General features: G+C 52.3%; 1 protein-coding gene across 1 annotated transcript; it reads right to left on the bottom strand.

Moving 5' to 3' along the window:
- Positions 1 to 1021: 1021 nt before the first annotated feature.
- On the bottom strand, positions 1022 to 11514 carry kazald3 (Kazal-type serine peptidase inhibitor domain 3). The gene is made up of 4 exons (XM_072387150.1): positions 10292 to 11514; positions 6187 to 6347; positions 5976 to 6123; positions 1022 to 1380 (listed from the first exon to the last, which is right to left on the bottom strand). The coding sequence occupies exons 1-4, from the start codon at positions 10812 to 10814 to the stop codon at positions 1301 to 1303; spliced, it is 912 nt and encodes a 303-aa protein (XP_072243251.1). The 5' UTR covers positions 10815 to 11514; the 3' UTR covers positions 1022 to 1300.
- Positions 11515 to 11725: the final 211 nt, after the last annotated feature.

Here is an 11725-nt window from a genome sequence, read left to right as displayed (position 1 = left end):
AACGCCACGTTTCCAACTGGAAGGACCCAGAATGATTCTGCTTCCACAGAATAAAGAATCTTTGTCTTCTTCTGAAAGTTTAGCTCCTGGTTTGATGTCTGCTGATTTCATTTATAAAACACACGAGTTTATCATCAACATGCTGAACAAACAGCTCGATCCTCTCTAAAAACACTCCAAAGTACAGATTCACTATGACGGTAACTGTGGCTTTATTGTGGAAACAGGATGGTTCTGGTTCCTGAAACTCTGTTTCTGGCCCAAACTAATATACTCCAGCTGCTCCGTCTGGAACCAAAGTTCACCTCAGATGAGCTTTATTGTTCACCTCCATGCTGTTGGGAAGCTCCATCATAAGATCAGTCTCACTTTATTAATGTTCTCTGATTTAATTTCCACCGCAGTAATAACTGAGTAATAACTACATTACATTTACCTGCATCAGAACAGCTGTTAGTTATCTGGAAGAAGCTACGTTCCAGGGTATCAAAGACCTGTCAAAGTGTTCCGAGCTTCAGACAAACGAAAGATTTTTAAAGGAAAACTTTACGTTTTAAAAGGATTTCAACAAGCTGCAGCTAAGAAATGTTCAGAGAAGAAGAGACACTAAAGTAAAATGAATGTCAGTAAGAATCAGTGAAATGTCTCTCAGTCAGATCCTGCTTCTGGCCCAGAACTGGAGTTCACATCTGTTCGTTTCCTCAGTTCAGAAATCAGATGAAGCATGTCTGTTATCTGGTGTTGATGTGGGACTTTCAGCCTGTTTTATTTTGGGGGGGGGGGGGGTGTACAACCTACAGCTGAGAGGTGTAACCCCACTAAGAGTGAGCCCTGCGCATGTAACGAGACGCCATCAAAACCCGCGAAACATCTGTAAACCGCAGCAGCATGGTGCCGGGCCGGATACATTCGGAAGCTCCGCCTCTGAACGAGTCAGAGTCGGTTTGTGGTTCACGAACGGCTCCAGTGTTGCTTGAAAAAAAGTTTTCTTTTGTCTGAGATGCAGTTATAAAATCAGTCGTTGTTCATTGTTTTGTTTTATTCAGAGTAACAGAAGTTTCTCACCAACAGATATGACAGGACACTCTGGGAATCGAACCTGCGACGTTGATGACACTCAGCATGTCCGTGTCACCACCCTGTGCCACAGCAGAGTAACACACCGAGTATAATTACAACATATCGATCGGTGCTGATCACTGAGACTCGTCTCCATCCTGCTGCTTCGCCACAAAGTCTGAGACACACAACGATGCGTTCACTGTCTCCGCTGGACGGAGGAAATTACATCACATGCAGGTCAGTAGAGGTCCTGGTATGAGGTGTCCATCAGCTGCTTCATCTCAGACATACTGTTGGCCAGGAAGGACGAAAGCTCCTCTGAAGGAAAGACAGGTGAGACCAGGTGAGGAGAGGTGAGGAAAGGTGAGGAAAGGTGAGGACAGGTGAGGAAAGGTGAGGAAAGGTGAGGAAAGGTGGGGAAAGGTGAGGAAAGGTGAGGACAGGTGAGGAAAGGTGAGGACAGGTGAGGAAAGGTGAGGACAGGTGAGGAAAGGTGAGGACAGGTGAGGAAAGGTGAGGAAAGGTGAGGAAAAGGTGACGACAGGTGAGGAAAGGTGAGGAAAGGTGGGGAAAGGTGAGGAAAGGTGAGGACAGGTGAGGAAAGGTGAGGACAGGTGAGGAAAGGTGAGGACAGGTGAGGAAAGGTGAGGACAGGTGAGGAAAGGTGAGGAAAGGTGAGGAAAAGGTGACGACAGGTGAGGAAAGGTGAGGAAAGGTGGGGAAAGGTGAGGAAAGGTGAGGACAGGTGAGGAAAGGTGAGGACAGGTGAGGAAAGGTGAGGACAGGTGAGGAAAGGTGAGGACAGGTGAGGAAAGGTGGGGAAAGGTGAGGAAAGGTGAGGACAGGTGAGGAAAGGTGAGGACAGGTGAGGAAAGGTGGGGAAAGGTGAGGAAAGGTGAGGACAGGTGAGGACAGGTGAGGAAAGGTGAGGACAGGTGAGGAAAGGTGAGGACAGGTGAGGAAAGGTGAGGAAAGGTGGGGAAAGGTGAGGAAAGGTGAGGACAGGTGAGGAAAGGTGAGGACAGGTGAGGAAAGGTGAGGACAGGTGAGGAAAGGTGAGGACAGGTGAGGAAAGGTGAGGAAAGGTGAGGAAAAGGTGACGACAGGTGAGGAAAGGTGAGGAAAGGTGGGGAAAGGTGAGGAAAGGTGAGGACAGGTGAGGAAAGGTGAGGACAGGTGAGGAAAGGTGAGGACAGGTGAGGAAAGGTGAGGACAGGTGAGGAAAGGTGGGGAAAGGTGAGGAAAGGTGAGGACAGGTGAGGAAAGGTGAGGACAGGTGAGGAAAGGTGGGGAAAGGTGAGGAAAGGTGAGGACAGGTGAGGAAAGGTGAGGACAGGTGAGGAAAGGTGAGGACAGGTGAGGAAAGGTGAGGAAAGGTGAGGAAAAGGTGACGACAGGTGAGGAAAGGTGAGGAAAGGTGAGGAAAGGTGGGGAAAGGTGAGGAAAGGTGAGGACAGGTGAGGAAAGGTGAGGACAGGTGAGGAAAGGTGAGGACAGGTGAGGAAAGGTGAGGACAGGTGAGGAAAGGTGAGGAAAGGTGAGGAAAAGGTGACGACAGGTGAGGAAAGGTGAGGAAAGGTGGGGAAAGGTGAGGAAAGGTGAGGACAGGTGAGGAAAGGTGAGGAAAGGTGAGGAAAGGTGAGGACAGGTGAGGAAAGGTGAGGACAGGTGAGGAAAGGTGACGACAGGTGAGGAAAGGTGAGGAAAGGTGAGGAAAGGTGGGGAAAGGTGAGGAAAAGGTGACGACAGGTGAGGAAAGGTGAGGAAAGGTGGGGAAAGGTGAGGAAAGGTGAGGACAGGTGAGGAAAGGTGAGGACAGGTGAGGAAAGGTGAGGACAGGTGAGGAAAGGTGAGGACAGGTGAGGAAAGGTGAGGAAAGGTGAGGAAAAGGTGACGACAGGTGAGGAAAGGTGAGGAAAGGTGGGGAAAGGTGAGGAAAGGTGAGGACAGGTGAGGAAAGGTGAGGACAGGTGAGGAAAGGTGAGGACAGGTGAGGAAAGGTGGGGAAAGGTGAGGAAAGGTGAGGACAGGTGAGGAAAGGTGAGGACAGGTGAGGAAAGGTGGGGAAAGGTGAGGAAAGGTGAGGACAGGTGAGGAAAGGTGAGGACAGGTGAGGAAAGGTGAGGACAGGTGAGGAAAGGTGAGGAAAGGTGAGGAAAAGGTGAGGAAAAGGTGACGACAGGTGAGGAAAGGTGAGGAAAGGTGGGGAAAGGTGAGGAAAGGTGAGGACAGGTGAGGAAAGGTGAGGACAGGTGAGGAAAGGTGAGGACAGGTGAGGAAAGGTGAGGACAGGTGAGGAAAGGTGAGGAAAGGTGAGGAAAGGTGGGGAAAGGTGAGGAAAGGTGAGGACAGGTGAGGAAAGGTGAGGACAGGTGAGGAAAGGTGAGGACAGGTGAGGAAAGGTGAGGACAGGTGAGGAAAGGTGAGGAAAGGTGAGGAAAGGGTGACGACAGGTGAGGAAAGGTGAGGAAAGGTGGGGAAAGGTGAGGAAAGGTGAGGACAGGTGAGGAAAGGTGAGGACAGGTGAGGAAAGGTGAGGACAGGTGAGGAAAGGTGAGGACAGGTGAGGAAAGGTGAGGAAAGGTGAGGAAAAGGTGACGACAGGTGAGGAAAGGTGAGGAAAGGTGGGGAAAGGTGAGGAAAGGTGAGGACAGGTGAGGAAAGGTGAGGACAGGTGAGGAAAGGTGAGGACAGGTGAGGAAAGGTGAGGACAGGTGAGGAAAGGTGGGGAAAGGTGAGGAAAGGTGAGGACAGGTGAGGAAAGGTGAGGACAGGTGAGGAAAGGTGGGGAAAGGTGAGGAAAGGTGAGGACAGGTGAGGAAAGGTGAGGACAGGTGAGGAAAGGTGAGGACAGGTGAGGAAAGGTGAGGAAAGGTGAGGAAAAGGTGACGACAGGTGAGGAAAGGTGAGGAAAGGTGAGGAAAGGTGGGGAAAGGTGAGGAAAGGTGAGGACAGGTGAGGAAAGGTGAGGACAGGTGAGGAAAGGTGAGGACAGGTGAGGAAAGGTGAGGACAGGTGAGGAAAGGTGAGGAAAGGTGAGGAAAAGGTGACGACAGGTGAGGAAAGGTGAGGAAAGGTGAGGAAAGGTGGGGAAAGGTGAGGAAAGGTGAGGACAGGTGAGGAAAGGTGAGGAAAGGTGAGGAAAGGTGAGGACAGGTGAGGAAAGGTGAGGAAAAGGTGACGACAGGTGAGGAAAGGTGAGGAAAGGTGAGGAAAGGTGGGGAAAGGTGAGGAAAGGTGAGGACAGGTGAGGAAAGGTGAGGACAGGTGAGGAAAGGTGAGGACAGGTGAGGAAAGGTGAGGACAGGTGAGGAAAGGTGAGGACAGGTGAGGAAAGGTGAGGAAAAGGTGACGACAGGTGAGGAAAGGTGAGGAAAGGTGAGGAAAGGTGGGGAAAGGTGAGGAAAGGTGAGGACAGGTGAGGAAAGGTGAGGACAGGTGAGGACAGGTGAGGAAAGGTGAGGAAAAGGTGAGGACAGGTGAGGAAAGGTGAGGAAAGGTGAGGAAAGGTGGGGAAAGGTGGGGAAAGGTGAGGAAAGGTGAGGACAGGTGAGGAAAGGTGAGAACAGGTGAGGAAAGGTGAGGACAGGTGAGGAAAGGTGAGGACAGGTGAGGACAGGTGAGGAAAGGTGGGGAAAGGTGGGGAAAGGTGGGGAAAGGTGAGGAAAGGTGGGGAAAGGTGGGGAAAGGTGAGGAAAGGTGAGGAAAGGTGAGGAAAGGTGGGGAAAGGTGGGGAAAGGTGAGGAAAGGTGAGGAAAGGTGAGGAAAGGTGAGGAAAAGGTGAGGACAGGTGAGGAAAGGTGAGGAAAGGTGAGGAAAGGTGGGGAAAGGTGGGGAAAGGTGGGGAAAGGTGAGGAAAGGTGGGGAAAGGTGAGGAAAGGTGAGGACAGGTGAGGAAAGGTGAGGACAGGTGAGGACAGGTGAGGAAAGGTGAGGACAGGTGAGGAAAGGTGAGGACAGGTGAGGACAGGTGAGGAAAGGTGAGGACAGGTGAGGAAAGGTGAGGACAGGTGAGGACAGGTGAGGACAGGTGAGGAAAGGTGAGGAAAGGTGAGGAAAGGTGGGGAAAGGTGGGGAAAGGTGAGGAAAGGTGAGGAAAGGTGAGGAAAGGGTGAGGACAGGTGAGGAAAGGTGAGGACAGGTGAGGAAAGGTGAGGACAGGTGAGGACAGGTGAGGACAGGTGAGGAAAGGTGAGGAAAGGTGAGGAAAGGTGGGGAAAGGTGAGGACAGGTGAGGAAAGGTGAGGACAGGTGAGGACAGGTGAGGAAAGGTGAGGAAAGGTGAGGAAATGTGAGGAAAGGTGAGGAAAGGTGAGGACAGGTGAGGAAAGGTGGGGAAAGGTGGGGAAAGGTGAGGACAGGTGAGGAAAGGTGAGGAAAGGGTGAGGAAAGGGTGAGGACAGGTGAGGAAAGGTGAGGAAAGGTGAGGACAGGTGAGGAAAGGTGAGGAAAGGTGAGGAAAGGTGAGGACAGGTGAGGAAAGGTGAGGACAGGTGAGGACAGGTGAGGAAAGGTGAGGAAAGGTGAGGACAGGTGAGGAAAGGTGAGGAAAGGTGAGGAAAGGTGAGGACAGGTGAGGACAGGTGAGGAAAGGTGAGGACAGGTGAGGACAGGTGAGGACAGGTGAGGAAAGGTGAGGACAGGTGAGGAAAGGTGAGGACAGGTGAGGAAAGGTGAGGAAAGGTGAGGAAAGGTGGGGAAAGGTGAGGAAAGGTGAGGACAGCTGAGGAAAGGTGAGGAAAGGGTGAGGAAAGGGTGAGGACAGGTGAGGAAAGGTGAGGAAAGGTGAGGACAGGTGAGGACAGGTGAGGACAGGTGAGGACAGGTGAGGAAAGGTGAGGACAGGTGAGGACAGGTGAGGACAGGTGAGAAAGGTGAGTTAAGGCAGTAACATTCAGTGAGTCCAGTCTCACCTGCTCCTAGCACTCCCAACACAGCTGAGGCGGACACAGATCCCAGGTTGTTATGCGCTCTGCAGCAATAAGTTCCTGAGTCAGCTGGCTCCGCCCCCTCAATCTGCAGCCAACTGGAAAGCTCGAATTTCAGAGGACCACCCCTGGACTAGAAGACAGAGGAAATGTTGTACTGCTCCTTGAACAGAGGGCTGCAGCTTCAGGGGCGTACCTGTACAGAGATGTGTGGGTCGTCTCCAGGCAGGATGACATCACGTCCCTCCTTCCTCCACTCAATCAGCGCCATCGGGAACGCAAAGACCTCACAGAGGAAGACCAGGCTGCTGCCCGTCCCGTTCACCTGGCTCTGAGGTGGGACCTTAATGACAGGGACTGACAGACAGGTGAGACAGGTGAGTCACAGACAGGTGAGTCACAGACAGGTGAGTCACAGACAGGTGAGACAGGTGAGACTCAGACAGGTGAGACAGGTGAGACACAGACATGTGAGACTCAGACAGGTGAGACAGACAGGTGAGTCACAGACAGGTGAAACAGGTGAGTCACAGACAGGTGAGTCACAGACAGGTGAGATACAGACAGGTGAAACAGGTGAGTCACAGACAGGTGAGTCACAGACAGGTGAGATACAGACAGGTGAGACAGACAGGTGAGTCACAGACAGGTGAGATACAGACAGGTGAGACAGACAGGTGAGTCACAGACAGGTGAGTCACAGACAGGTGAGTTACAGACAGGTGAGACAGACAGGTGACTAACAGACAGGTGAGATACAGACAGGTGAGACACAGACAGGTGAGACACAGACAGACAGAGACAGGTGAGACACAGACAGGTGAGACAGACAGGTGAGACAGGTGAGATACAGACAGGTGAGATACAGACAGGTGAGACACAGACAGGTGACTGACAGACAGGTGAGACACAGACAGGTGAGACAGACAGGTGACTGACAGACAGGTGAGACAGGTGAGTCACAGACAGGTGAGACACAGACAGGTGAGTCACAGACAGGTGAGACAGACAGGTGACTAACAGACAGGTGAGACACAGACAGGTGAGACAGGTGAGACTCAGACAGGTGAGACAGGTGAGACACAGACATGTGAGACACAGACAGGTGAGACAGACACAGGTGAGACACAGACAGACAGACACAGGTGAGACACAGACAGGTGAGACACAGACAGGTGAGTCACAGACAGGTGAAACAGGTTAGTCACAGACAGGTGAGTCACAGACAGGTGAGATACAGACAGGTGAAACAGGTGAGTCACAGACAGGTGAGTCACAGACAGGTGAGATACAGACAGGTGAGACAGACAGGTGAGTCACAGACAGGTGAGATACAGACAGGTGAGACAGACAGGTGAGTCACAGACAGGTGAGTCACAGACATGTGAGACTCAGACAGGTGAGACAGACAGGTGACTAACAGACAGGTGAGATACAGACAGGTGAGACACAGACAGGTGAGACACAGACAGACAGAGACAGGTGAGACACAGACAGGTGAGACAGACAGGGGAGACAGGTGAGATACAGACAGGTGAGATACAGACAGGTGAGACACAGACAGGTGACTGACAGACAGGTGAGACACAGACAGGTGAGACAGACAGGTGACTAACAGACAGGTGACTAACAGACAGGTGAGACACAGACAGGTGACTGACAGACAGGTGAGACAGGTGAGTCACAGACAGGTGAGACACAGACAGGTGAGTCACAGACAGGTGAGACAGACAGGTGACTAACAGACAGGTGAGACACAGACAGGTGAGACAGGTGAGACTCAGACAGGTGAGACAGGTGAGACACAGACATGTGAGACACAGACAGGTGAGACAGACAGGTGAGCTACAGACAGGTAAGATACAGACAGGTGAGACACAGACAGGTGAGACACAGACAGACAGAGACAGGTGAGACACAGACAGGTGAGACACAGACAGGTGAGACAGGTGAGAGAGAGACAGGAGAGACACAGACAGGTGAGACACAGACAGGTGAGAGAGAGACAGGAGAGACACAGACAGGTGAGACACACACAGGTGAGTAACAGACAGGTGAGACATAGACATGTGAGACACAGACAGGTGAGACACAGACAGACAGAGACAGGTGAGACACAGACAGGTGAGACACAGACAGGTGAGACACAGACAGACAGAGACAGGTGAGACACAGACAGGTGAGACACAGACAGGTGAGACAGGTGAGAGAGAGACAGGAGAGACACAGACAGGTGAGACACAGACAGGTGAGACACAGACAGACAGAGACAGGTGAGACACAGACAGGTGAGACAGGTGAGAGAGAGACAGGAGAGACACAGACAGGTGAGACACAGACAGGTGAGAGAGAGACAGGAGAGACACAGACAGGTGAGACACACACAGGTGAGTAACAGACAGGTGAGACATAGACATGTGAGACACAGACAGGTGAGAGAGAGACAGGAGAGACACAGACAGGTGAGATACAGACAGGTGAGACAGAGACAGGTGAGACACAGACAGGTGAGATACAGACAGAGACAGGTGAGACACAGACAGGTGAGCTACAGACAGGTGAGACACAGACAGGTGAAACAGAGACAGGTGAGACACAGACAGGTGAGATACAGACAGATGAGACAGAGACAGGTGAGACACAGACAGATACAGACAGGTGAGACACAGACAGGTGAGACACAGACAGATGAGACAGGTGAGACACAGACAGGTGAGACACAGACAGGTGAGACACAGACAGGTGAGACACAGACAGGTGAGATACAGACAAACAAAGACAGGTGAGAGAAAGACAGGTGAGTCACAGACAGGTGAGATACAGACAGGTGAAACAGAGACAGGTGAGACACAGACAGGTGAGATACAGACAGATGAGACAGGTGAGACACAGACAGACACAGACAGGTGAGACATATACAGGTGAGACACAGACAGGTGAGACACAGACAGACACAGACAGGTGAGACATATACAGGTGAGACACAGACAGGTGAGACACAGACAGGTGAGACACAGACAGATGAGACAGGTGAGACACAGACAGGTGAGTAACAGACAGGTAAGATACAGACAGGTGAGACACAGACAGACAGAGACAGGTGAGACACAGACAGGAGAGACACAGACAGGTGAGACACAGACAGGAGAGACACAGACAGGTGAGACACAGACAGGTGAGAGAGAGACAGGAGAGACACAGACAGGTGAGACACACACAGGTGAGTAACAGACAGGTGAGACATAGACATGTGAGACACAGACAGGTGAGAGAGAGACAGGTGAGACACAAACAGGTGAGATACAGACAGAGACAGGTGAGACACAGACAGGTGAGACAGAGACAGGTGAGACACAGACAGACACAGACAGGTGAGACATAGACATGTGAGACACAGACAGGTGAGAGAGAGACAGGAGAGACACAGACAGGTGAGACACACACAGGTGAGTAACAGACAGGTGAGACAGAGACAGGTGAGACACAGACAGACACAGACAGGTGAGACACAGACAGGTGAGACACAGACAGGTGAGAGAGAGACAGGAGAGACACAGACAGGTGAGACACACACAGGTGAGTAACAGACAGGTGAGACATAGACATGTGAGACACAGACAGGTGAGAGAGAGACAGGTGAGACACAGACAGGTGAGAGAGAGACAGGAGAGACACAGACAGGTGAGATACAGACAGGTGAGACAGAGACAGGTGAGATACAGACAGAGACAGGTGAGACACAGACAGGTGAGAGAGAGACAGGAGAGACACAGACAGGTGAGATACAGACAGGTGAGACAGAGACAGGTGAGACACAGACAGGTGAGATACAGACAGAGACAGGTGAGACACAGACAGGTGAGATACAGACAGAGACAGGTGAGACACAGACAGGTGAGCTACAGACAAACAAAGACAGGTGAGAGAAAGACAGGTGAGACACAGACAGGTGAGACACAGACAGGTGAGACACAGACAGGTGAGACACAGACAGGTGAGACACAGACAGGTGAGACCACCATTACAGATGCTGGGAGAACCTAAGTATAAAGTTATAAAGTAACTCTGGAAGAACCAGATAAACCTGCAGGGAACGTTCTCTCCAGCAGAAACTTTGAGGAACATTCCCACATTTGTTGTCTTGATCTTTTGCTTTTTTAGATTTCAGATCTTTGTTTTCACCCAGGAAAGTTTCACTGGCAGGTTGTTCCTGATCACTTCCTTACAGAACCTCCCTCTGACTTTCAGGGAGCTATTTCCTGGAGCTGCTTGGCTCTTTGGGGCCCAGCAGGTGTTCCTACCTGTCCTGCAGGGGCCCGTCCCGCTGGTCCGGAGCTCCGGGTCGGAGAACGCGGCCTCTCTGAACTGACACATGTTCATGTAGGTGGTTCCGTCGCTGCCACACACGGGTTCCTGCGCCTCACACACACACACATCCTCCCCTTCATCCTCCTCCCCGCCTCCCGCGGGCCGGGGGTCCGCCTGGCACCGCAGCCCGGTCCCGCACAGACCGTAGAACACGCTCCGGGCCCCCGGGTCACAGGCTTGACCCTCCAGGTTCCCGCATTCTTTACAGCAGCCGCAGGAGTCCGGTACCAGGCCGCCCCGGCAGCCGCGGGTCTCCGGGCACAGGTCCGGCTCACACGGCCCGCAGACCTCGGAACCGTCAGTTCCGTTCCCGCTCCGCCTCACTCCGCCTCCCAGCTCCTCATCCAGCAGATCGTAGCCCAGGAGCGGGTCGGTGCTTTGGTCCGGCAGCCGGTTCGGTAAGGCTCGGCATGCGTACAAGTTCAGAAAGAGACCCAGAACAACCAGAACCCGCATGTTGGTTCCGTTCAGCTTCACAGAGACCGGACGGGGGATTCCGGGTCAATTCGAGCTGAAGAATCCGCACCTCTGTCTGTCCCTGAGTTTAAAACCGGACTCACATTCCCGTCCGTCTGGACCTCCGAGAACTGACGGAAAAACACGAACACGCCGAGTTCCACAAAGTCTCTGTGAGTTCGTGAGAGAAACCGAGGTTCCGAACTACGTCTGAGGTCCGAACAGCTGAGCCGCTCGCACGAGACACACACGATCAAGTCTGCCAGAATAAAACACTGCGCTTCCGGTCTGACCCTTCAAAATAAAAGGCTGAATGGAGATTAACGTTTTCACGGAACCACAAACAGAACCGTCCTTCATGACCTGAGAGATGCATCTGGACCTTCAGCTGATCCATCTACTGTTGGCCCAAGCCTCATCAGAAATGGGCTCCATGGAAGGGTGGCTGTCAAGAAGCCGTTCTTAAGGAAGGGAAACAGGGAGAAAAGGCTGAGCTGTGCCAAATGACACAAGAAGTGGACTGAAAATCAGTGGCAACAGGTCTTATGGAGGGATGAATCCTCCCCAGAGCCCGGACAGAAGAGCCAACAACAGCCAACACTGGCCAGTGTTCAGTTCATATTTCCTTTAAATAAGTGATTAATGCCTCACTGACATCAGGCACATCCTGCTCCACTTATCGGCTGCATTTGTCAGACACAACATCCTTTTGTCCTCTCCAGCATCACAGGGAGAGCACACTCCTGGTTTGAATCATACCTCACTGGTCGGTCATTCAAAGTATCCTGGCTTGGTCACACTTCTGCAGCGCACCACCTCGCCACAGGGGTCCCCCAAGGCTCAGTACTGGGACCTCTTCTCTTTGCCATATACACCAGCTCACTGGGACAGATCATCCGATCACATGGCTT

Source organism: Leuresthes tenuis, unplaced genomic scaffold (assembly GCF_036924035.1).
Source record: "Leuresthes tenuis unplaced genomic scaffold, fLeuTen1.0.hap1 SCAF_6, whole genome shotgun sequence".
NCBI lineage: Eukaryota > Metazoa > Chordata > Actinopteri > Atheriniformes > Atherinopsidae > Leuresthes > Leuresthes tenuis.
This window is presented reverse-complemented; position numbering and strand designations above follow the sequence as displayed.

What these genes read in the sequence shown, in the direction of transcription:
- kazald3 (XM_072387150.1), bottom strand. Translation starts at nt 10,814, where the DNA reads ATGCGGGTTCTGGTTGTTCTGGGTCTCTTTCTGAACTTGTACGCATGC. An exon ending in GACGGGCCCCTGCAGGACAG is followed by an intron (nt 6,348 to 10,291) that starts GTAGGAACACCT and finishes CCTGTCTGTCAG; the next exon opens with TCCCTGTCATTAAGGTCCCA. An exon ending in GTTGGGAGTGCTAGGAGCAG is followed by an intron (nt 1,381 to 5,975) that starts GTGAGACTGGAC and finishes TCTTTCCTTCAG; the next exon opens with AGGAGCTTTCGTCCTTCCTG.